The sequence below is a fragment of the Grampus griseus genome (assembly GCF_964374135.1).
Source record: "Grampus griseus genome assembly, chromosome: 13".
NCBI lineage: Eukaryota > Metazoa > Chordata > Mammalia > Artiodactyla > Delphinidae > Grampus > Grampus griseus.
Window position 1 is genome coordinate 63,392,032 of NC_139007.1, and position 25,841 is coordinate 63,417,872.

Sequence of the window (25,841 nt, forward strand, 5' to 3'; positions counted from 1 at the left end):
TGAATAAAATGAAAGCAAGTATCTGTTCTGTCTTGTTCCATGTTGGGTCTTTGCAAGCATCCATGACGGTCCCTTGCACACAGCAGGCACTCAAGTGTTGGTTGGATGGATAGTTGGGTGGCTGGAGTGCCTTGGTGTAGTACCCAGATGAAGTCTGTCAGTCTGCTTCCTCGAAGCACTGATTTTCTAAGAGAAATCTGTCTTGCTAAGACCCTCCCAGGACATGTGCTCTATGTCCTTTGCAAAATCTTTCTGGATACTATGACAAGATGAGATAGACCTTGTTATCCTGTACTGAAAATCATGGTCTTTGCTGGGCCTTTGTCTATATCAGGGCTGGGCAACTAGCCTGTAGGCCAAATCTGGCATGTTGCCTGTTTTTGTAAATAAAGTCTTCTGGTTTTTTTAAATGAATTTATTTATTCATTTATTTAGTTTTGGCTGTGTTGGGTCTTTGTTGCTGAGCACGGGCTTCTCATTGCGGTGGCTTCTCTTGCTGCGGAGCACAGGCTCTGGGTGCACGGACTTCAGTAGTTGTGGCACGTGGGCTCAGTAGTTGTGGCTCATGGGCTCTAGAGTGCCAGCTCAGTAGTTGTGGCACATGGGCTTAGTTGCTCCACAGCATGTGGGATCTTCTTGGACCAGGGCTTGAACTTGTGTCCCCTGCTCTGGCAGGCGGATTCTTAACCACTGTGCCACCAGGGAAGTCCTGTAAATAAAGTTTTATTGGAATGTAGCCAGGCTCATTGATTTACATGTTGTCTCTGACTGCTTTTGTGCTATAGCAGCGTTGAGCACAGAGACCGTATGGTCTTCAAAGCCTAAAATATTTTTTGTCTACCTCTTTATGGAAAAAGTTTTCCAACCCCTGATATATATTTTCTGTACTCTTTACTATAACCCTGCAGGACTGGTCTTAAGATGCTCTTGTAATGGATTGGGAAGCTAAGATTTTTTTTAAAATGTTTATTTATTTGGCTGTGTTGGGTCTTTGTTGCTGCGCTTAGGCTTTCTTTAGTTGTGGAGAGCTGGGGCTACTCTTTGTTGCGGTGCGGTGGCTTCTCTTGTTGCGGAGCATGGGCTGTAGGCGCACGGGCTTCAGTAGTTGTGGCACACGGGCTCAGTAGTTGTGGCTTGTGGGCTCTAGAGTGCAGGCTCAGTAGTTGTGGCACATGGGCTTAGTTGCTCCGCGGCATGTGGGATCTTCCCAGCCCAGGGATCAAACCCGTGTCCCCTGCATTGGCAGGCAGATTCTTAACCCCACTGCACCTCCAGGGAAGTCCAGGAAGCTAAGATTCAACAGAGTTAAGTATATTAACTGAGATTGAACAATTTATAATTGTTAGGGTTTGAATCCAGGTCTGTGTGATTCCACAGCCCATAGTCCTTCCACTAAATGGTGATACCTTGCAATTAAACCCAAACCTAGCTGAACCAATTACATCTTCCAGTCCTTCCTGGTGACCACGGCTGGCATGGGGAACAGTTCAATGATGTCCCCTGGAATCGTGGTGGGACCTGGTAGTCCTGGCATTTGTCAGCCATCTGTTTCCGGTCTGCAATAGAAATTGTGTGAATGTAGAAGTAGGTAAGAGAGTGGAATGAGGATTTCAAGGACTGGTACTGTCAACGGCAGAGCAGTGTGAGCATGCTGTTGTTTATCTGCAAACATAATGCTGCTCCCTAAGGGTCCGGGGGTTCAGCATTCCAGGAAGGTCCTTGTTGCTGCTGAATGTGGCATCCACTCTCGTTTGGTGCCTTGGATGAGAAATGTGTAATACGTGTGCATTTTCAGCACACAACCACTCAACAGAGAATTTCACTGGCCCAGGCTATGAGACTGTTAAGAGTTTGGTACATCGACACTTGCTCACTACCATCATGCCCTCATTGGCTGATCTGACTCCAAAAACTGGAGATGAAAGTTCTTTCACAGTGAATTAAGCCTGGTGGAAATTTGATTGTTTCAAGGGTTTCCAGATGAAGTTCTATGGCTCTTCTGTTAATTCCTCCATCAGCCCATTATTGCTAATTCTCACTTGACTTTCACCCTTCCAATTAATTTTTCTAAGCTTGTAAACTGGTTATGATTAAATAAAAGAATCAAAATTGGGAAAATTCGCTATTCCTGCTTTAACTGACTGCATAGCAGTGTTTGCCTTGAAACTGAGAGAAACTGACGATAACCGTAACAGCGACAAAATTATAGCCACCCAACTGGAAGTAACACAGTTGGGTAATTTATCCACCTGTCAAAGGATGTACTAATGAAAAATGGCTGTAGTGTGAATCAATTTTCATATAAAAGTGGGGTATTGTAACTTGGGGATAGAAGAATTAGGAGGGCTTAATGCTCTTTCCGATAGTCTGGTTTTGTTCTTTGTGGCCAGCGTTAGGGGGAGTGTCTGGTACTCTCTCAATCTGTCATGGAGCTGCTGATGGAGGATTCCATGGAAAAGCTGCAGGTGCACAGGAAGGAATCAGAACTATAATTAACTTTCTGTTTCACTGTGTTCTGCAACAGTGACCCTTGTTCCTCCAACGACTACTGTAGTCTTACCCTGTGGCTTTCCTACTCTCTAAAGTCGATGAATCTTTCCGTTTATGCTGAAAATATAAAACAGATAAAAATGGGGCTGCTCTGGTTTAAGTGAGGGTGGAGGAACCTGGTGAAACGAAGTAACATTTCATTTGTTGTGCCAGTGTAACTCTGTGGGGAAATAATGGGTTGATTAAAATTCTTGATCTATTGTTTAATTATTCAGAGTGAATGCTTCTTACCGAAAAATAGATTTCTCTTTGTAGCCTTTTTGGTTTATTCCTAACATATTTTAGGGCCCAGTTATGTTTTTCTTAAGCTTCAAAATACACATAGTTCTCAAGCCATTTTTTTTGTCTTTCATTTGACGCCAGGTACTTCTCATGGATCAAAGCTGTTGATGGTTTGTTTGTATTTCTGTCTTGGAAACATGTTTATATGGAATCTAAAAAAAAAGAAATGGTTCTGAAGAACCTGGGGGCAGGACAGGAATAAAGCCGCAGACATAGAGAACGGACTAGAGGCACGGGGAGGGGGAAGGATAAGCTGGGACGAAGTGAGAGTGGCATGGACTTATATACACTACCAAATGTAAAATAGATAGCTAGTGGGAAGCAGCTGCATAGCACAGGGAGATCAGCTCGGTGCTTTGTGACCACCTAGAGGGCTGGGATGGGGAGGGTGGGAGGGAGATGCAAGAGGGAGGGGATATGGGGATATATGTATATGTATAGCTGATTCACTTTATTCTACAGCAGAAACTAACACACCATGTAAAGCAATTTTACTCCAATAAAGATGTTAAAAAAAAAAAAAAGAATCCATCACAGGGACTTCCCTGGTGGCACAGTGGTTAAGAATCCGCCTGCCAATGCAGGGGAAATGGGTTCAATCCCTGGTCCAGGAAGATTCCACATGCTGTGGAGCAACTAAGCCTGTGCTCCACAACTACTGAGCCTGCGCTTTAGAGTCTGTGAGCCACAACTACAGAGCCCGTATGCCACAACTACTAAGCCCACGTGCCACAACTACTGAACCCCGCGTGCTCTAGGGCCTACGTGTGGAAACTACTCAGCCTGTGGGCTGCAACTACTGAAGCCCTCCCACCTAGGGCCTGTGCTCCGTGACAAGAGAAGCCACTTCAATGAGAAGCCCCCTCTCGCCACAACTAGAGAAAGCCTGAGCAGCAACAAAGACCTAGCGCAGCCAAAAATAAAATAAATAAAAAAATAAAAATAATCCGTCACAAAATTTAGGTCTCCCTGAGGGAGACTAAAGGGCAAATTCATAAACTATAAGTGATTATTGAACAGTTTGAATTGGGGAAGAAATTGACAAGTGCATCAAATTTCAGTTTATATCCATGAGGCAGAGTAGTGGTGGTGATGCCCTCATTTGCCAGGTCGGGGAGAGGAATGAGCAAGGCATAGAAATCTAAATAAACAGTGTTTTCTAGAGTTATACACCCCAGGTGTACTGAGTACAGGCAATTATATTACTTCTGGAAAGAGCAGGGCGTGTTCATGGACTGGGAAGGGACTTACCATGTGACGATTAGTTCACCAAAACAATTGTTTGAGAGTACTTGTGTATGTTATCTCTGTAGCCATCCTAAGAAAGTGAGCTGCTGATATGCTGTTTTTTTTTTTGGTCGCACAGCGCGGCTTGAGGAATCTTAGTTCCCCGACCAGGGATCGAACCCCCTGCAGTGGAAGTGTGGAGTCCTAACCGCTGGACCGCCAGGGAATTCCCACGATATGCTATGATTTCTGCGGAGCTTTTTTTTTTTTTTTTGGCTGTGTTTTTAAAAATCCATGTGCAGTTTCATTATTGGTCATAGTTTTGTGTACGTGTGTGGCGGCATTTGGGGGTGGGTGTACATAAGGCTTGGATCACTTGACTGCCAGCGTTGCTGAGCTCACATGTTGTCCTTATTTATGTGTTTGCCAGGGAGAAATGCCTGCTGCCTCTCCAGTTGGCTTTGGAATCCAAGAATGTGAAGCTGGCCCAACATGCCTTGGCAGGGATACAGGTATGGCTCTGAGTGCAACAGGATGACAGAAATTGACAGACCACTTTGGCGTTGAAAGAGCAAATAGTTAACATTCTAAATACTAGCTGTTTAAAGACCCAGACAAAAATTTGATTGAACTGAGTAATAACCAGAGAAGATAACAGGATTTTCTTGTATTTACCAGCATTTCTCTGTGTACAGCATTATCTTGCTAAACATTTGTTGTTCAGACACTGACTCATGGAGACTCAGCTAAGCCCACACAGAAATGAAATGGTTTTTGTGACACCAAACTTTTAACAGAGTAAGGGCTCCCAAGAGAGATGCTTCCAGTTCTATACCAACTCAAATCTCATATGCATTCAAGTTCTCTGGGTCTGTGTCATGAACAATGATGGTAAGCTGGAAAGAGTTTGTTTTGTTTTCTGTTCTACAGTTAGGTTGGCGAATGGATTAATGTGTTTTGTTTCCAGAACAAGATTGGGAAGAAGAAAGAAATTTTGTGTAGTCAGAAAAGTCAGATTGCACAAATGCATTTCCTGCTCTGAGCATTTGTTCATTTTGTTTTACATCGTACATAATAGGTCTAATTCCAAAGGTGCAAAGTTGTTGGCTGTATAGATACATTGACTTCTTAAGTGGTTTGGTATGTGAATGACAAGTACTGTGCAGTTCAAGCCTATGGGGTATTCTTGCAGCCTGACCAGGGATTGGTGGCATTTGTTGGATGTCTTCTCACATTACTGTTTCATCGTTAGCTCTTTAAGTTCAGAGAGGTCTCTAATACCTTTAGAGAAATAAATATGAAAGAGTAAGAAAATTACAACTCTTTTTTTCCCTAGAAGATTGGAATTAGAGGATGTATATCTCAATATGCAACAGCATTAGAAATTCTTAAACATTAAAAAAAATTTTAAACAAACAATGAAAACTTTTATCCAAAGTAATTGGGCCAACTTTAAAAATGAATGGGGGACTTCCCTGGTGGCGCAGTGGTTAAGAATCCACCTGCCAATAGGGAACACGAGTTTGAGCCCTGGTCCGGGAAGATCCCACATGCCACGGAGCAACTAAGCCTGTGCGCCACAACTACTGAGTTTAGAGCCCGCAAGGCACAACTACTGAGCCCATGTGCCACAACTACTGAAGGCCACACGTCTAGAGCTCGTGCTGCACAACAAGAGAAGCCACCGCAGTGAGAAGCCCATGCACGGCAATGAAGAGTAGCCCCTGCTCGCTGCAACTAGAGAATGCCCTTGCACAGCGACGAAGACCCAACGCAGCCAAAACTAAATTAATTAATTAAAAAAAAAAAAAAGAATGGGAGTTTGTTTTGACCTGCCACTATGTTCCCTTTTCTTTAGTAGTATATAGATTTTCCATTTAGTTAATTTTTTTTTTTAACCCTCAAACACTCTAAGTTACAGTATCATGTTTTCAATAATCGTGGGAACTTCACTGATCTGGGGGGCAGGGAGTCTTCCTCTCAGCATCCCTTGTGACCTCCCATTAACTTAAGGCATTTTTTAAGAGCTTTCTAGTCTTTATCTCTTCAAGTAAAAACAGGTTTGTACATAAACTAACTCTGGGCTGCCCTACATATATTACAGGAGAGTCAAAAATCTCTTTTGAGAGAATACCTCAGAGATATTGTGGGTTCAGTTCCGGACCACCATAATAAAGCAAATATTAGAGTGAGCCACATGAAGTTTTTGATTTTCCAGTGCATATAGAAATTATGTTTACACTATACTGTAGTCTCTTAAGTGTGCAATAGCATTATGTCTAAAAAAATGTACATACCTTAATTAAAAAATACCTTATGGGTAAAAAATGCCAACATCATTTGATCCTTCAGTCAGCTGTAGCAGTAACATCAAAGATCACTGATCACAGATCATCGTAACAAATACAGTAATAATGGAAAGGTTTAACTATTACCAGAATTACCAAAATGTGACAGACACGATGTGGGCAAATGCTATCGAAAAAATGGGGCCAATAGACTCGATTGACGCACGGTTGCCACAGACCTTCAATTTATAAAAAACACAGTACCTGTGAAGTGGAGTAAAGCTAAGTGCAATAAAATGAGGTATAGCTGTATAGACAAATTCAGGGAGTCCTAAGAAGAAGGTTTAAAATACTTGTTTTCTGGATCTGCAGTGACATTCAGCTAGAAGAGGGAGTCATTACCCTGGATGAATCAGAATTCCAAAAATTCTTCATGGCTGCCACCCTGTGCTGCATCGGACAAGGACAAATTTAATAGGGATAAATATAAAATCCATCCTACACCGGGGTCTCAAAAGTCAATTGCCCCAGGACAGAATAGGGAAGAACAGCTTAACTGCAGCCCTTGTGAATGAGAAGTTTCTGGGTGAGTCAGCACAGAATGTGCTGTGACTTAGAACTAAGCTAATTTGATCTGAGAATGTGATTAAACTTCTGCATTACTGTTTTTTGTTTGGTTTTAGGCAATAAACAGATTTAATTACCTTACACAACTAGAATTATAGAGGTAAGCAATTCCGGGTTTGGAATAGGAAAGCAATGTTGCCACCAAAGACCACGTTTCTTTCTTTCCTCTCTGCCATCTTTTTACTATTATTCTTCTTAAAAGACTTATTTTAGAGCAGTTTTAGGTTTAGAGTAAAATTGAGAGGAAGATGCAGAAATTTCCCATATACTCCCTCCCCCCACACATGCATAGCCTCCCACAGCATCAACATCACTCCCAGAATGGTACTTTTTTTTTTTAACCAAGGATGAACCTACGTTGACACATCATAATCACCCAAAGTCCATACATTTACCTTCATATGCACTCTCGGGTGCCCCCGCTCTGTACCAGAAGACCACCCTTGAAGTGTTACATGCGCACTGGAGGCCACATGTTAAGGAGGAGAGTGTCTGTGAAACCATATCACGCAGAGAACATCCGATGGCTCCCGAGGAGGTTTAGTGTGGAGAAGAAGAGATTTCGGTGGACTTCATAGCTGACTTGAGATATTTTAGAAGCTTAATCTGCGTGACTCCAGGGACAGATGAGGGCATAGAGGTGGCAGGCAGTGGGGTTTTGGTACAATCTCAGAATTTTATGAAAAGCAAGAATTGTTCTCACGTAGAGGAGAGCTATCCTGCAAGGTGTAATGACTTCTGGGAAACCTCATGAAAGTGACTGTCGTCTTGTGTAGGTTTTTGTGGGATTGATTTTCTGATGGAATGGTATTAAGATTTGTAGATTCATGAATAATTCCTGGGTAAATGACAGCTCATATTAGGAAGTACAAAGGTAAATATTTGAAAAATTAACTCGTCTCCAGGACCTTCTCCTTTCCTGTGGCAAAGCTACATTCAGAACGGGCAAGTGTAGGGCTTCCCTGGTGGCGCAGTGGTTAAGAATTCGCCTGCCATTGAAGGGGACACGGGTTCAAGCCCTGGTCTGGAAAGATCCCACATGCCGCGGAGCAACTAAGCCCGTGTGCCACAACTACTGAGCCTGCACTCTAGAGCCCGCGCGCCTAGAGCTCGTGCTCCGCAACAAGAGAAGCCACCGCGATGAGAAGCCCAAGCACTGCAATGAAGAGTAGCTCCCGCTCACTGCAACTAGAGAAAGGCCGCGCGCAGCAACGAAGACCCGATGCAGCCAAAAATATAACAGGTTAAAAACTTAAAAAAAAAAAAAAAAAGCAAGTGTGAATGTTGTGAGGGGCTACATTCCCCTTGGCACATTTGTCCTCCGTCCCCACCAACCAAATGACCTATTTGGCCACCACGTTAGAACTGCACTTCATAAAATTTAGCGTGAATTATCTAATAGCAAGAAAAAGCCTTTGCCAAAAACCGTTTACCAAAGGCTTGGTGCATTTTTCTTTTTAATGGCACATAGCAGCAGCTCCTCCTAATGGCCTCCAGCTATATGCCTCCCCAGTAAGAAACATTATCCTCAGTACATGCTAAGCTACAACAGAATGAGGCAGCAGGGGAAAGCCTATCTGATCACTGCCTTGTGCCTCTTTACAGAAGCTTCTGGCGGAAGAGAGGTTTGTATCCATGGAAACGGACTCTGATGAGAAGCAGCTGCTCAATCAGATCCTGAACACCGTGAAAGTGACGCCTTCCCTCCACGAAGACCTGCAGGTGGAAGTGATGAAGGTGGGTTGGACGCGGCTCCCGGTTTGGTTTGCGTCACTGGGACGGGAACAAACGCTGATGCTCCCGCCCTCATTGTTATCCTGAAAATGCCTCCGCGTGGTGGTTTGGAATACATGGTTATTATCCTCGCTTAGGATGCCCTAGAATAACCTTGATCGTTGAACGGAAATGACGACGATCATTTCTGTTCAATGTAAGTAAAAAGGTACGATTTCAATAAATCCGTAAGATTTTTGGCCTCATCTTGCGTATCAAATGTTGTTAGCAAATGTTTTTGTGACCGTTTGAGAGAATATATGTGAGTAGTTGCAGCTTGGGGTAGATCTGATCATTCTAGGCATTCTGCCTGCCTGTATATGGTAAAACAAAGACCTAATGATGTTTTGACATATACTAAGGTTATAGAATAGTCAGTTTAAGGGAAGGGAGACCATCCTTGGGAGCCATATCAGAATCACAGCTTTATTTCCGTCCTCAAATTAGGTGAACCTTATCTCCCACGTGGGATAGCGTCTCTGCCATCCCTTTCCCCCCTTTTTTCCCTCCTGTGAGTGAACAGTGAGTTGGGCAGAAAAGGATGGAAATCTCTATCCCAGAACAGCACCTTGGTCAGAGTAACACAGCTGGAACCCATGAGGTGGCTTTTGATCACGTCATCTGTCCATTTCCTCCCTAGAGGAGTGTGTGTAGAGAAATGTGTAAGAGTAGTTGCTGTCATGTAATGGTTGATTTCTTCCTGGAAATGCACTGAAGGCTTTTTATCTTCGATAAGAGATGTCGCTTTTCCAGCTTTCAGTTTCTCCATTGAGAAGAGAAAAGATCAACTTCAATCATGACATTGTCTTAATGCCCTGCGTCTCCCCCTAGCCCTGTTGGTAGGTAATTTAGGGTAGTGATTAAGAGCTCAGACTTGGAAGCCAGCCTGTCTGGCTTTGAATACTTACTCACTTCCTAGTTGGATTTCCTTGGACAGATTCCTGAACCACTCTGTGCTTTGGTCTCCTCATCTGGAGAAAGGGGGAAATAGAAGCACCTACCCAATAGGACTATTGTGAGGATTAAGTGAGGTGCTAGTTGTAAGGAACTTAGCACAGTATCTGGCCCAAAGCAAGTGCTTTAGAAGTGTTGTACATTACTGTTTCTATTCCTACTACTTCTGCTACCACTATGTACTGCTGCTGAGTCATAATCTCAGTGGGTGGGTCTAGGAATATTGTTATACACAGTAAGCACTGAGAATCTCTGAGCTAGCTGATCTTTAAGCTCTCATTGACTTTAACTCTCTTTGATTCTGGAATATCCAGTTTTGCCTTATCCTTTGACATACATTGGGCAGCTGTGCATTCCTAGGAACCGAAGAGTAACTGCCTCTTAGATTTGTTTTACTTTTCTGCTACCTCTGTGCCACCATTGAGAGAGGCAAGGCCGACTGCCATATTCATCGCTTTTATGACTTTCAAGTCTAGCCTGTTGATCCTTCGTCCACTAATAGGTCTCCAAATACTGGAGGTTGAGTGTTGATGTCATACTAAGAGACACACCTTACAGATTTCATATTATTCTGGAAATTCTCCCAGGAATACAGCTTTTCATGGAAAATAGGAATTTGTATTAAAAATTAAAATGAGAAAGTACCTATTCTTCTAGGAGCTATGGCAGGATGTTTAATGGTTATGTCAACAGAAACACCTGTTTTAAAAACTTACACTTGCTTTCTAATTCCAGCCCAGTGGTGCCTTCTGCTAGCCTTGCTGAGGACAGGAGTTGACACATGTTAGCTCTGCTGGAAATCCTGGAAAGCCTGTCTTAATGGACTTTCTAATGATACTATACTAGACTGTGGTACTTGTAGTTAATGTCTGGGAATAGGTCAGACATTGTCAGAAAAAAAGAAAAACAATAATCTGGGCTGCCATTCTTCATAATTAGATATCCAAAAGGTATTCAAAACATAAGGGCCTTTGGTACATGCTACTGTTTTTAAACATTTAAACATTGTTGGTACTGGGGAAAAAATATTTCAATTCACGATAAACCTAGCCTTAACACAGTTTTTTTGTAGTATACTTTTATTTTAGACAAACATTTTTGGCCAAGCAGCTAGGATATTAATGATGAGAAAACTGTACTTTGCAGTAATACTATTATTATTATTTTTAACATGTTTATTGGAGTATAATTGCTTTACAATGGCATGTTAGTTTCTGCTTCATAACAAAGTGAATCAGTTATACATATACATATGTCCCCATATCTCTTCCCTCTCCCTCCCTCCCACCCTCCCTATCCCACCCCTCTAGGTTGTCACAAAGCATTGAGCTGATCTCCCTGTGCTATGTGGCTGCTTCCCACTAGCTATCTATTTTATGTTTGGTGTGTATGTATGTCCATGCCACTCTCTCACTTTGTCCCAGCTTACCCTTCCCCCCCCTTTTCCTCAAGTCCATTCTCTAGTAGGTCTGCATCTTTATTCCCGTCTTGACCCTAGGTTCTTCATGACCATTTTTTTTCCTTAGATTCCATCTATATGTGTTAGCATACGGTATTTGTTTTTCTCTTTCTGACTTGCTTCACTCTGTATGACAGTATCTAGGTCCATCCACTTCACTACAAATAACTCAGTTTCATTCCTTTTTATGGCCGAGTAATATTCCATTGTATATATGTACCACATCTTCTTTATCCATTCATCTGTTGATGGATACTTTGGTTGCCTCCATGTCCTGGCTATTGTAAATAGAGCTGCATTGAACATTTTGGTACATGACTCATTTTGAATTATGGTTTTCTCAGGGTATATGCCCAGTAGTGGGACTGCTGGGTTGTATGGTAGTTCTATTTTTAGTTTTTTAAGGAATGTCCCTTACTGTTCTCCATAGTGGCTGTATCATTTTACATTCCCACCAACAGTGCAAGAGGGTTCCCTTTTCTCCACACCCTCTCCAGCATTTACTGTTTGTAGATTTTTTGATGATAGCCACTCTGACCCCTGTGAGGTGATATCTCATTGTAGTTTTGATTTGCATTTCTCTAATGATTAATGATGTTGAGCATTCTTTCATATGTCTGTTGGCAATCTGTATTTCTTTGGAGATATGTCTATTTAGGTCTTCTGCCCAGTTTTGCATTCGGTTGTTTATTTTCTTGATATTGAGCTGCATGAGCTGCTTGTAAATTTTGGAGATTAATCCTTTGTCAGTTGCTTCATTTGCAAATATTTTCTCCCATTCTGAGGGTTGTCTTTTCGTCTTGTTTATGGCTTCCTTTGCTGTGCAAAAGCTTTTAAGTTTCATTCGGTCCCATTTGTTTATTTTTGTTTTTATTTCCATTTCTGTAGGAGGTGGGTCACAAAGGATCTTGCTGTGATTTTTGTCATAGAGTGTTCTGCTTATGTTTTCCTCTAAGAGTTTGATGGTGTCTGGCCTTAAATTTAGGTCTTTAATCCATTTTGAGTTTATTTTTGTGTATGGTGTTAGGGAGTGTTCTAATTTCATTCTTTTACATGTAGCTGTCCAGTTTTCCCAGCACCACTTATTGAAGAGGCTGTCTTTTCTCCACTGTACATTACTGCCACCTTTATCAAAAATAAGGTGACCATATGTGTGTGGGTTTATCTCTGGGCTTTCTATCCTGTTCCATTGATCTATATTTCTGTTTTTGTGCCAGTACCATACTGTCTTGATTACTGTAGCTTTGTAGTATAGTCTGAAGTCAGGGAGTCTGAGTCCTCCAGCTCCATTTTTCGTTCTCAAGGTTGCTTTGGCTATTCGGGGTCTTTTGTGTTTCCATATAAATTGCAAAATTTTTTGTTCTAATTCTGTGAAAAATGTCAGTGGTAGTTTGATAGGGATTGCATTGAATCTGTAGATTGCTTTCGGTAGTAGAGTCATTTTCACAATGTTGATTCTTCCAATCCAAGCATATGGTATATCTCTCCATCAATTTGTATCATCTTTAATTTCTTTCATCAGTGTCTTATAATTTTCTGCATACAGGTCCTTTTTCTCCTTAGGTAAGTTTATTCCTAGATATTTTATCCTTTGTGTTGCAGTGGTAAATGGGAATGTTTTCTTAATTTCACTTTCAGATTTTTCATCATTAGTGTATAGGAATGCAAGAGATTTCTGTGCATTAATTTTGTATCCTGCAACTTTCCCAAAATCATTGTATAGCTCTAGTAGTTTTCTGGTAGCATCTTTAGGTTTCTCTATGTGTAGTATCATGTCATCTGCAAACAATGACAGCTTTATTTCTTCTTTCCCAATTTGGACTCCTTTTATTTCTTTTTCTTCTCTGATTGCTGTGGCTAAAACTTCCAAAACTATGTTGAATAATAGTGGTGAGGTGGGCAACCTTGTCTTGCTCCTGATCTTAGTGGAAATGGTTTCGGTTTTTCACCACTGAGGATGATGTTGGCTGTGGGTTTATCATATATGGCCTTTAATATGTTGAGGAAAGTTCCCTCTATGCCTACTTTCTGGAGGGTTTTCTTCATAAATGGGTGTTGAATTTTGTCGAAAGCTTTCTCTGCATCTATTGAGATGATCATATGGTTTTTCTCCTTCAATTTGTTAATATGTGTAGCATGTTGATTGATTTGCATATATTGAAGAATCCTTGCGTTCCTGGGATAAACCCCACTTGATCATAGTGTATGATCCTTTTAATGTGCTGTTGGATTCTGTTTGCTAGTATTTTGTTGAGAATTTTTGCATCTATGTTCATCAGTGATATTGGCCTGTAGTTTTCTTTCTTTGTGACATCTTTGTGTGGTTTTGGTATCAGAGTGATGGTGGCCTTGTAGAATGAGTTTGGGAGTGATCTGCCCTCTGCCATATTTTGGAAGAGTTTGAAAAGGATACGTGTTAGCTCTTCTCTAAATGTTTGATAGAATTCGCCTGTGAAGCCATCTGGTCCTGGGCTTTTGTTTGTTGGAAGATTTTTAATCACAGTTTCAATTTCAGTGCCTGTGATTGGTCTGTTCATATTTTCTATTTCTTCCTGGTTCAGTCTTGGAGGGTTGTGCATTTCTTAGAATTTGTCCATTTCTTCCAGGTTGTCCATTTTACTGGCATATAGTTGCTTGTAGTAATCTCTCCTGATCCTTTGTATTTCTGCAGTGTCAGTTGTTACTTCTCCTTTTTCATTTCTAATTCTATTGATTTGAATCTTCTCCCTTTTTTTCTTGATGAGTCTGGCTAATGGTATATCAATTTTGTTTATCTTCTCAAAGAACCAGCTTTTAGTTTTATTGATCTTTGCTATCATTTCCTTCTTTTCTTTTTCATTTATTTCTGATCTTTATGATTTCTTTTCTTCTGCTAACTTGGGGTTTTTTTTGTTCTTCTTTCTCTAATTGCTTTAGGTGTAAGGTTAGGTTGTTTATTTGAGATGTTTCTTTTTTCTTAAGGTAGGATTGTATTGCTATAAACTTCCTTCTTAGACTGCTTTTGCTGCATCCCATACTTTTTGGATGGTTGTGTCTTCATTGTCATTTGTCTCTAGGTATTTTTTGATTTCCTCTTTGATTCCTTCAGTGATTTCTTGGTTATTTAGTAATGTATTGTTTAGCCTCCATATGTTTGTGTTTTTTACGTTTTTTCCCCTGTAATTCATTTCTAATCTCATAACGTTGTGGTCAGAAGAGATGCTTGATATGATTTCGATTTTCTTAAATTTACTGAGGCTTGATTTGTGACCCAAGATGTGATCTATCCTGGAGAATGTTCCATGCATACTTGAGAAGAAAGTGTAATCTGCTGTTTTTGGATGGAATGTCCTATAAATATCAATTAAATCTATCTGGTCTATTGTGTCATTTAAAGCTTCTGTTTTCTTATTCATTTTCATTTTCGATGATCTGTCCATTGGTGAAAGTGGGGTATTAAAGTCCCCTACTATGATTGTATTACTGTCGATTTCCCCTTTTATGGCTATTAGTATTTGCCTTATGTATTGAGGTGCTCCTATGTTGGGTGCATAAATATTTACAATTGTTATATCTTCTTCTTGGATCGATCCCTTGATCATTATGTAGTGTCTTTCTTTGTTTCTTCTAATAGTCTTTGTTTTAAAGTCTATTTTGTCTGATATGAGAATTGCTATTCCAGCTTTCTTTTGATTTCCATTTGCATGGACTATCTTTTTCCATCCCCTCACTTTCAGTCTGTATGTGTCCCTAGGTCTGAAGTGGGTCTCTTGTAAACAGCATGTATACGGGTCTTGATTTTGTATCCATTCATCCAATCTGTGTCTTTTGGTTGCAGCATTTAATCCATTTACATTTAAGGTAATTATTGATATGTATGTTCCCATTACCATTTTCTTAATTGTTTTGGGTTTATTACTGTAGGTCTTTTCCTTCTCTTGTGTTCCTGCCTAGAGAAGTTCCTTTAGCATTTGTTGTAAAGCTGGTTTGGCGGTGCTGAATTCTGTTAGCTTTTGCTTGTCTGGAAAGGTTTTAATTTCTCCATCAAATCTGAATGAGATCCTTGCTGGGTAGAGTACTCTTGGTTGTAGGTTTTTCTCCTTCATCACTTTAAATATGTCCTGCCACTCCCTCCTGGCTTGCAGAGTTTCTGCTGAAAGATCAGCTGTTAACCTTATGAGGATTTCCTTTTGTGTTATTTTTCCCTTGCTGCTCTTAATATTTGTTCTTTGTATTTAATTTTTGATAGTTTGATGATATGTGTCTTGGCATGTTTCTCCTTGGATTTATCCTGTATGGGACTCTCTGTGCTTCCTGGACTTGATTAACTATTTCCTTTCCCATATTAGGGAAGTTTTCAACTATAATCTCTTCAAATATTCTCTCAGTCCCTTTTTCTCTTCTTCTTTTGGGACCCCTATAATTCGAATGTTGGTGTGTTTAATGTTGTCCCAGAGGTCTCTGAGACTGTCCTCAATTCTTTTCATTCTTTTTTCTTTATTCTGCTCTGCAGTAGTTATTTCCACTATTTTATCTTCCAGGTCACTTATCCATTCTTCTGCCTCAGTTATTCTGCTATTGATCCCTTCTAGAGAATTTTTAATTTCATTTGTTGTGTTGTTCATCACTGTTTGTTTGCCTTTTAGTTCTTCTAGGTCCTTGTTAAACGTTTCTTATATTTTCTCCATTCTATTTCCAAGATTTTGGATCATCTTTACTATAATTATTCTGAATTCTTTTTCAGGTAGACTGCCTATTTTCTCTTCATTTGTTAGGTCTGGTAGGTTTTTGCCTTGCTCCTTCATCTGCTGTGTGTTTCTCTGTCTTCTCATTTTGCTTAACTTACTGTGTTTGGGGTCTCCTTTTCACAGGCTCCATGTTTGTAGTTCCTGTTGTTTTTGGTGTCTGTCCCCAGTGGCTAAGGTTGATTCAGTGGGTTGTGTAGGCTTCCTGGTGGAGGGGACTAGTGCCTGTGTTCTGGTGGATGAGGCTGGATCTTGCCTTTTTGGTGGGCAGGTCCACCTCTGGTGGTGTGTTTTGGGGTGTCTGTGGCCTTATTATGATTTTAGGCAGCCTCTGTGCTAATGGATGGGGTTGTGTTCCTTTCTTGCTAGTTGTTTGCATAGGGTGTCCAGCCCTGTAGCTTGCTGGTCGTTGATTGGAGCTGGGTCTTGGCGTTGAGATGGAGATCTCTGCGAGGTTTTCACCGTTTGATATTACGTGGCGCTGGGAGGTCTCTTGTGGACCAGTGTCCTGAACATGGCTCTCCCACCTCAGTGGCACAGCCCTGACGCCTGGCTGTAGCACCAAGAGCCTGTCCTCCACACGGCTCAGAATAAAAGGGAGGGAAAAAAGAAAAAAAAGAAAGAAGATAAAATAAAGTAAAATAAAATAATATAAAGTTATTAAAATAAAAAATAATTATTAAGAAAAAAATTTTTTTAAGTAATAAAAAAAAAGGGACAGATCCCGAGGACAAATTGTGAAAGCAAAGCTATACAGACAAAATCACACACAGAAGCATACACATACACACTCACAAAAAGAGAAAAAGGGGAAAAAATATATATATATCATTGCTTCCAAAGTCCAGCGCCTCAATTTGGGATGATTCGTTGTCTATTCATGTATTCCGCAGATGCAGGGTACGTCAAGTTGATTGTGGAGATTTAATCGCTGCTCCTGAGGCTGCTGGGAGCGATTTCCCTTTCTCTTCTTTGTTCTCACAGCTCCCCGGGTTCAGGTTTGGATTTGGCCCCTCCTCTGCGTGTAGGTCGCCTGAGGGCGTCTGTTCTGCGCTCAGACAGGACGGGGTTAAAGGAGCGGCTGATTCGGGGGCTCTGGCTCACTCAGGCCGGGGAAGGGAGGAGTACGGATGCGGAACGAGCCTGCGGTGGCAGAGGCCAGCATGACTTTGCACCAGCCTGAGGCGCGCCGTGCGTTCTCCCGGGGAAGTTGGCCCAGGATCACGGGACCCTGGCAGTGGCGGGCTGCACATGCTCCCCGGAAGGGGGGTGTGGATAGTGACCTGTGCTCGCACACAGGCTTCTTGGTGGCGGCAGCAGCAGCCTTAGCGTCTCACGCCTGTCTCTGGTGTCCGTGCTTTTAGCTGCAGCTTGTACCCGTCTCTGGAGCTTCTTTAAGCAGCGCTCTTAATCCCCTCTCCTCGCGCATCAGGAAACAAAGAGGGAAGAAAAAGTCTCTTGCCTCTTCGGCAGCTCCAGACTTTTCCCGGACTCCCTCCCGGCTAGTCGTGGTGCACTAACCCTTTCAGGCTATGTTCACGCCGCCAGGCCTCTCCCAACAACCCGACCCAAGCCCGAGCCTCAGCTCCCAGCCCCGCCCACCCCGGCGGGTGAGCAGACAAGCCTCTCGGGCTGGTGAGTGCTGGTCGGCCCTGATTCTCTGTGCGGGAATCTCTCCACTTTGCCCTCTGCACCCCTGTTGCTGTGCTCTCCTCCGTGGCTCCGAAGCTTCCCCCTCTGCCACCCACAGTCTCCGCCCGCGAAGGGGCTTCCTAGTGTGTGAAAACCTTTCCTCCTTCACAGCTCCCTCCCACTGGTGCAGGTCCCGTCCCTATCCTTTTGTCTCTGTTTATTCTTTTCTTTTGCCCTACCCAGGTACGTGGGGACTTTCTTGCGTTTTGGGAGGTCTGAGGTCTTCTGCCAGCGTTCAGTAGGTGTTCTGCAGGAGTTGTTCCACGTGTAGATGTATTTCTGGTGTATTTGTGGGGAGGAGGGTGATCACCACATCTTACTCTTCCTCCATCTTGAAGCTCTCTCTCCAGTAATATTATTATTAACATCAGATGAAACTTTGGAGTTGGTCTGCCTGTGATAACCCACAAGTGAGGGCTCCATGATTATTTCCGATTTCTGAGATTTCAATTACTCATTTGGGCCTAAAGATATACACAACTTATAGCATATGGGGCTTAGAAATACGTTTTATACCCTTTCTCCATGCATGAGGAATTTGTATACCAACTTCAGTCATCTTCAGATGTGTTGTGTACCCTTTTATCTTATAATTTTGTAATGCTTGTGATGACCCGAGTAAAAACTTTAAAATAAGTCCTTGTTTTGCTAATATCATTACCACATTAAAATGCTTTTACCACTCTTCCTCTCAGAAATTACACACACACACACACACACACACACACACACACACGCATAATATGTATATAGAGAGAGAGACAGAGAGAATATGAATTGGATGAGTCCTCAGATGGAAAGACTGGATTCCCATTATATATGAAGGGTGTATTAATTTATTCTTGGTGCTTCTGTGTAACTCATTCTGATAATAAATTATCTAAACTAGATATTTCTTGTAAAAATTTTCTAGTCATTTTATAGAAATATATTGTAGGAAAATCTTTTAAAATGTTATGTGGTAGACATTTTCAAATGTTGGTCTGAGTATACTATTCAGGAGAGATAAAGCCACACCCTGCAGTTTTTATCTGTGTCTCTCCAACCATGGCATAGTACATTTTTATGACAAATCCTACGTGCTGTTTTTCAAAAAGCTGTATCGTACATTTTACTCACATGTTGCTATCTGCTAGTGTTTATAAACATGAGAAATTGAGCCATGTCACATTCTTAGAAGTGTTGTAGCAATTGTATTAAATTCCTGGGGAGAAAATAACATGGTTCCCTCTTTTAGAGATTTCCCTGAGATTAAACAGAAAGTAGCTAATAATGAAACCCAAGATTCTGATGGTAGTGTTCTCATTAAGAAAGAAGGCCCTAGAATTTCAATTGGAGGGTTAAAAAATGTCAATGATACTTGCTTCTGACAAATTAAATAGGGATGAGGTTAGATCACTTTGTTATGCTGTCTAACGGGGGGGGGGGGAGAGAAAAGGCAACTTTGATTTATTGAAATGGCTGTGGAACCCAAATAAAAATTTTACCGCTGAGCAAGTAGAGTGTCAGAACTGTAGATAATGAGGAAGAAGGTTTCTCTGAAGATGCATTACCTTTGAAATGGATTAGTAGATGGCAGGGAGCCACTTAATATTTAAGTTAAATACTTGTTCGCTTTGGTAACATTTTTCCTGTGGTGTGTGCCATTTCCATAAATGCCATGCAGACTTCATAGGAGCCAGGTACATAACTAATGACACCTGACTAGAGCAATTAGGACTTTTTTTCTCTTTCTTTCTGATGGATAATCTTTAGTGATGTTATTAACTGATACAGCTGGCTGACTCTTCAAAGAAAGGAGGGAATTGCGGCTGGCCTTCTGCCTCTGTAAGCACGTTAGCGATGTGAGCATCCTGTCTGGGGAGGGCAGCCGGCTTTGTTGGTAAGGAAGGATATGGTGCTGGATACTGAGCAAGCATTTGATGAGCGTTCTGTTTTTGGACATCCTATTTTATGTGAGTCTTTAGATAATATAATTGAATATTGGTGGAATGCTTTACATTTTCAAAGGAGATATGACAGGGGCCAATTATTTAACATTTATTATGCATTAGACACTGTTAAATACATTCAGACTAAGATCACACAGCTAGTGAAATGGCAGGACCAGTATTTGAATTGTAATTCGGCCTAGGCTCAAACCTGTTTTCTTAAACAGTAGGTTACCTTGTCTTCTAAGTCTATCCTGAAAGACGTAGATGGTTGTCATTACTATCCGCATTTTACAGATGATTGAATAGAAAAGATCAGTTACAGGCTAATAAGGGGCAAAGCTAGGAGTGGCTCAAAGTCCTGTGTGTTTTCTGTATCCTTCGATGACAGTGTATTCGCTCACTAGTTCTGTGAGCTAGATTCAAATATAAAGAAAGAATCCAAGTCTCTTTCCCGTCATATTAGCTCATGTCTCTGGGGGGGGGTGGTGGTGGTGGTGGTGGTGGTGATGGTGGTGGTGGTGGTGGTGGTGTGTGTGTGTGAGAGAGAGAGAGAGAGAGAGATAGAGTTGGGGGAAGGAAGAGAATATCATTGAGGTATTTTTATATTTTATAACAAAAGCCAACCAAACATCTATAGAAAATGTAAAGGGGAGAGACTAGTGGAGAAGGAGCTTACTAACTGTAGGACTGCTAGACCTAAGCTTCGGGATTTCCATTTAGAATCTGATCCTACAGGGTACCAGCATGGCAGTCACCGCCTCGGTCTGAGAGTAGGAAACAGGCCAAATGGAAGGACCATTTCTAAATCTCCTCTCAGTAATGTTTTAATAGCAAAGTCTTATATTTGGACCATTTACTCAAATGGTTACTTTTTATATCCCTGATTCTGGGCATTTGATCTTCTAGAGTGCCTTATGGAAGGAATGATCATTAGTAAAATTTGAAGGGGAAATGGTTGAATTGTCCTGCCTTCTCATAAGCAAGGAGAAATCCCTTCTTAGTCTAAAGCTACCAACTTAGAAGATCTGCAGCAATCTCTGGTATGAACAAAAAATCTGGTGTTTGATGAAAAATGTTTAATTTAGAATGTACCATTATTGGAGGTTAGCTACATGCTTACATATTATTTCCATACTTAATGCAGGGAAGTATCTAAAACGTGGTTCTGTGAACTAAATGGTTCTCAAAGAGCCCTCCCTCTTCCTGCTGCTAAGATCAAATGTTGATCATCTTTTTCCTTTGTACACATATAGAGAAAATTCTAAGTTTTCCTCCCAGACTTCTTTACCCTTTGGTATGAATGCATTAGACAGACAATAAAAATATATGAAAAAGTCAGAAGCAAACAATTGAAAACTGAGAAAAGTGATTTTCCATTAAATACTTTATGCATTATTTGTTTAGATGAAGCTATTTTCATCTTATCTATTAATTTCCCTTTTTTTTTTTTACAGCAAGCACCACCATTTTCAATGCCATGCCCTTTGAATATATTTGAGAGCAACTCTGCTAAGTATTTTTAAACTTTTCCCCATGATTTTTGTTAAAGCAAGTATAAATGCAGACCCCTGTGGTATTTACTGTGGATGTTCTAGAATTCCTAGAGTGGGGAGATCCTCCAATTTTTTCAATCATTTACTCCACAAATACTTGAGCTCTTCCTGTCAGGCACTGTGCTAGGCACAGAAGATCCTATGGTGAAGAAAACAAAACCAGACAAAAAAAGAATCTTTGTTTGGAGGCTAGTGATGGAGATAGAAGTCAATGAAATAGATAAATACATGTAAACTGTGATAAATATAAGGAAAGAAAAATTTAGAAAAGTGTATTTATAATAGACCCTGCTGGAGGGCAGATGAAGAGGACAGAGAAGGCTGTTCTTAAGAAGTGACATTTTTAAAACAAATAAGATCGAAAGCATAAGGAAGAATCAGGTAGGCAAGAATAGGGTTGGAGAAAGGGAAGAAAGGAAGGCTGTATTAGTTAGGATTCATTTCAGCTGAAACAAGGCAGAAATTTGTTGTTCTTTTGCACTACCTTAGGCCAGTATTGGCTGAACCCCATTAGCAGAGACTCTTGTATCTTGGATTATGTTTCTCCAGGTTGTGAAACACAAGGGCTCCCCGTTTCCTGCCAAAATGTCTACATTCCAGCCAACTGGCAGGAGGAAGGTGATGCAGGACACCTCTGCTTCTCTCCCATTGGCCAGGACTCAGTCATATGGCAGCAGTTGTAAGGAAGGCTGGAAGGTGTAGTCTTTATTTTGGGCAGCCATGTGCCCAGAATTCTATTTTTGAAAAAGACGGGGATAGTGCTGAGAGAGAGCTGGCAGTCAGCCACCATCACTTATCACGTGAGAATCATAGTCTAGTTTCTTTCCCTCAGTTAGAGGCAGCTGGTGCATCATCCCCTCCACCACCTGCTGCTTTTTTTTTTTTCTTTCTTTTTTACTGCACTTTCCTCAGAGGGAAGGGATGATGATGCCTTCAGAGAGGTACGAGGTTAGCTAAGGCCGTGGCTTTTTCAGGGAAACTGCATATGCTGTGGCTTATTCAGGGAAACTACATATCATAATTTCTCCAACTAGTTAGTCCTAAACTCAACTCAGGCATAGTGGAAAATTCACTAGTTAGTAAGTGAAAACTAATTACATATTATTAGTATTGTTTTTATCCCTTTGGCGCCTAACAGAGCATCTGGCATATGGTTTACTAATTGCTTGCTAATTTAGTTACTGACTAATGGAGAGAGGGAAACACATGTGGTGGTTTCCAGTGGCCCACCAGGACAATTGACAAAAGAAGCCAAACTCAATAATCTGAGTTCAAAGATGAGAAAGATCAACATGTATTCACACTTTAGAATTAAAGTAACCTCATACATAATCAGGTCCTTCTTTTTATAGGTAAATTGAAGCTGGAGTGGTTCAGTTACTTGGCTGGGCTTACACAGTTGTTGGTAGCAGAGTTGCTTTTTCAATCATTTGTGTTCTTCTGGAAAGGCATTGTAACAAGGCTGCGAGTTGATCTGCTTTTTGCCTTTTTTTTTTTTTTTTTTTTTTTGCGGTACGCGGGCCTCTCACGGCTGTGGCCCCTCCCGTTGCGGAGCACAGGCTCCGGACGCGCAGGCTCAGCGGCCATGGCTCACGGGCCCAGCCGCTCCGCGGCATGTGGGATCTTCCCGGACCGGGGCACGAACCCGTGTCCCCTGCATCGGCAGGCGGACTGTCAACCACTGCGCCACCAGGGAAGCCCCCGATCTGCTTTTGGGATGTGTGGTTTTAGAAGAAAACTGTGCATCCTTGTTTAACTGCAAGGCAAATGTGAGTAATATGGCTTCTGAAAAAGAGTGAAACATCATAGGAGACTAGAAGTCTCTTAGAGTAGATAGGAATTCATTGAGGAAACTTTTAAGTGGCCAAGTGTGTCTGGGAGAAAGAACGGCTTTGTGTAACTGTCCTATGAAACAGTCTTTGGACTCTATTGTTTTTAAACTTCTTGTTACTTTTCTTCTTGTCAAAATACGTGGTAGCAGAGTGGTAAGAGCACAGCTTCTCAAGCTACAATGCCTGGTGACCTTGGGAAGGCTATTTATCGGCCTCAGTTTTCTGATCTGTAAAATGCAAATAATATTAATATTATTGTAATAGTGACTCTTAAATGAGTTAACATAAAAGAAGTGTCTAGAACAGTGCATGGCATAGGGTTGGTGTTAGCTTTCATTTTTGTTAGTTATTAGAAAAGAGTATGTGTAGCATGATAATAAAATGAACACCTCTGAACTCACTCAAATGATGAACCAGAACATTAGAAGTACCATTGTGTTATGTGTTTCTTCTTGTCTCTTTTCTTCCTCTATAGCCCCTTCCTATACAGCCTGTAACAGGGTAATTTTCTTCTATAGTAAAGGAAGGGAGAAAAGGAAAGAAACTATATATATTTCTGATTCCTGAAAAGGGACCTCATCATATTTACTATTGTCGAATTGTGGCTTCCTTGCTTAAAAGAAGAATTTTGTAAATTATATATCTATTATCCACCTAGATATATTTAGGGTCCTAACCAATAGCCATGATCCCATGGTCTACAGAAAACATCCCACCATTTATCTGTGCAAATAAGTTCCTATTTTGTCCTACTAGGCAGAGTTCATATGATTTGGATATTCTACAAGAGTTTTATAATTATTAAATGTTTAACATATAGAGAATCAAGTTGTCTTTAGCCCTTTATAAACTGTCTCAAGAGGCTTTGTTGCTCATTTCTCTAAGCATTGAGTATAAAACTATCAAAAACCTCATGCGTATATAGGCAGACAATCTGAGATGAGGCACCCATTCTGTGGAGACTCTCAGAGGGAAAGAGAGAAGGAGGTGTAAGAGTGTTATCCGGAAGACACTGATGAAATTAACTTCTTAAAAATCTAACTGTGAGATTAGGTCTAAATAAATTTGCTACAGTTAAACTAGAAAAGATAATTCATTGGACATTTTTTTTTTACTTTATTTCATTGTCTGTGAATATATTTACATTACCAACAATACATAAAACTTTATAGTATTAAAAGCAAAACTAAGACAAGGATTTATAATCTAATAGGAAAAAGATAAAGGTGTGCACAATTACCATAATTCAAGATAGTTGCATATGTTGTAGCAGAAGAAAAGTTCAATGGGAAAATTCAGAAGGAAAACCCACATTCAACTGGGGGTTTCAAGGAGGGCATACTGTTTGAGTTGGACTTTGAAAGGTGTTTGGAATTCAGTTCATTATGTATATTGGGAGGGAGGCTGGACATTCTTGGTAGAGGAAAAGTCTTGGAGATGGAAAAGCACAGGGTAGAAACCCAGATTAGTGAGGGATAATGGTTGATGAGCCTGAAGGGGAGGTTGAAGCAGATTCTAGAGGGCCTGGTCAGAGTAAGTAAGTAGCCGGGAGTCTGTAGAGATTGGGGGGTCTTCAGAGTAGCAAGAAAGTGACATGTGCAGAGCTGGGTGTTAGATGTTGAAGGTGGGGGGAAGGGGAAAGTGTTTTGCAGGATGCTTGGAGAATCAGCAGAGCCAAGTCAGAGGCACTGGCGAGATGGCTCATTGTGAGAGCCAGGTTGGAGGGGACAGGAGGGGTGCCCCGCAGCTGAGTGCAGAAAAGTGCAGCTGAGCACGCTGAGGGGATTTGCAGTAGCTGGTGATGGGCGGGGGCATAGGCGGTGAGTAGGTGAGAAGGGGAAAATCCAAGATGATATCAAGACTTGCAGCTGGAGTTTCTGGCTGAATGATGGATTTTAAGGGGCTAACTTAGGAGAGAGATGGTGAATTCATATTGTCAGATATCAAAGAGTTACAATATTTTAAAAGAATAAATACAAGGAGTTTCACATCACGGACTTTCCAAAATAGAAAACATTCATTGTAGATTTCATCGCTGTGACTGACTTCTGTATATGCGTTTCTAATCATATTGATTTATGTGTTTATAGTTACATTCACTGTGTATATATGATTTTATTTTTTGCTTTTCATTTAACTTTAGATTATAAGCATTTCCCACACGGCTATATTTATCCCCTCACAGATAATTTTAATGGTTGCATAATTAAGAATTTCAGAGCAGGAAGAAGTGTTAAGCTGTTTACCATGTGGGAGACTTAGTGTGGTTTATGTGATTTTCATGAAATTGCATATATCATTTCTGATGTTTATAAGCTGAAATTAAGGTTTGAAACTTGGGAGAAATATTGGCTCTAGAAATGCATTTGTGAGGCTTCTAGTTAGAGGTAAGAGTTAGGAGAGTTTGCCAAGGAAGACAGTTGAGAGGGAGAAGATAAGAAGAATAAGAACGATTGGGTTATTTGTTCAAGCAAATTAGCTAAGTTCAGGTTCATTATAATTTAATATTTACATATTTTTTCTACAGATATCACTGGTGTACTCTTTGCTAGAATTAGGTGCTAAGGGCACATCTGATGTGTATGTTGAATATTAAACTTATTACTAGTGGCAACAAATAAAGGCCAGGAAAGAACCTGAGACATGACCAAAAACCAATAAGTAATTTGCAATGTTTTCCAAACTGGGGACTCATGAGCTCTAGAAAAATCTTCTACTGACTAAAAAAACCTCTCAGAATGGCTATTTGCCAGAATTTGGGCAAGTTGAGCCAGAAAGTGATTTCTGTAATTACCTGTCACCTCAGCCTAATGTAAATCAATTTACGTCACAAGTGGTAGACGTTTCATGCACTAAAATAATTTGATTCATTTTCTTTGGATCAAAATAAAGATTGGGGTGTGGCTCAACAACAGCCTTGTTGTTACCTTCAACTCAGGATCTCTG

At 41.0% G+C, this 25,841-nt stretch overlaps 1 protein-coding gene across 1 annotated transcript in view; it reads left to right on the plus strand.

Moving 5' to 3' along the window:
* ARFGEF3 (ARFGEF family member 3) overlaps nucleotides 1-25,841 on the plus strand; it is a gene marked incomplete at its 5' end in the record, with an annotated part of 182,678 nt that overhangs the window by 39,684 nt on the left and 117,153 nt on the right. Inside the window, 2 exons of the mRNA XM_082669258.1 lie at nucleotides 4,490-4,571; nucleotides 8,580-8,711. Of these exons, the coding sequence (XP_082525384.1) occupies nucleotides 4,490-4,571; nucleotides 8,580-8,711 (214 nt within the window). The remainder of the gene's footprint in view (nucleotides 1-4,489; nucleotides 4,572-8,579; nucleotides 8,712-25,841) is intronic.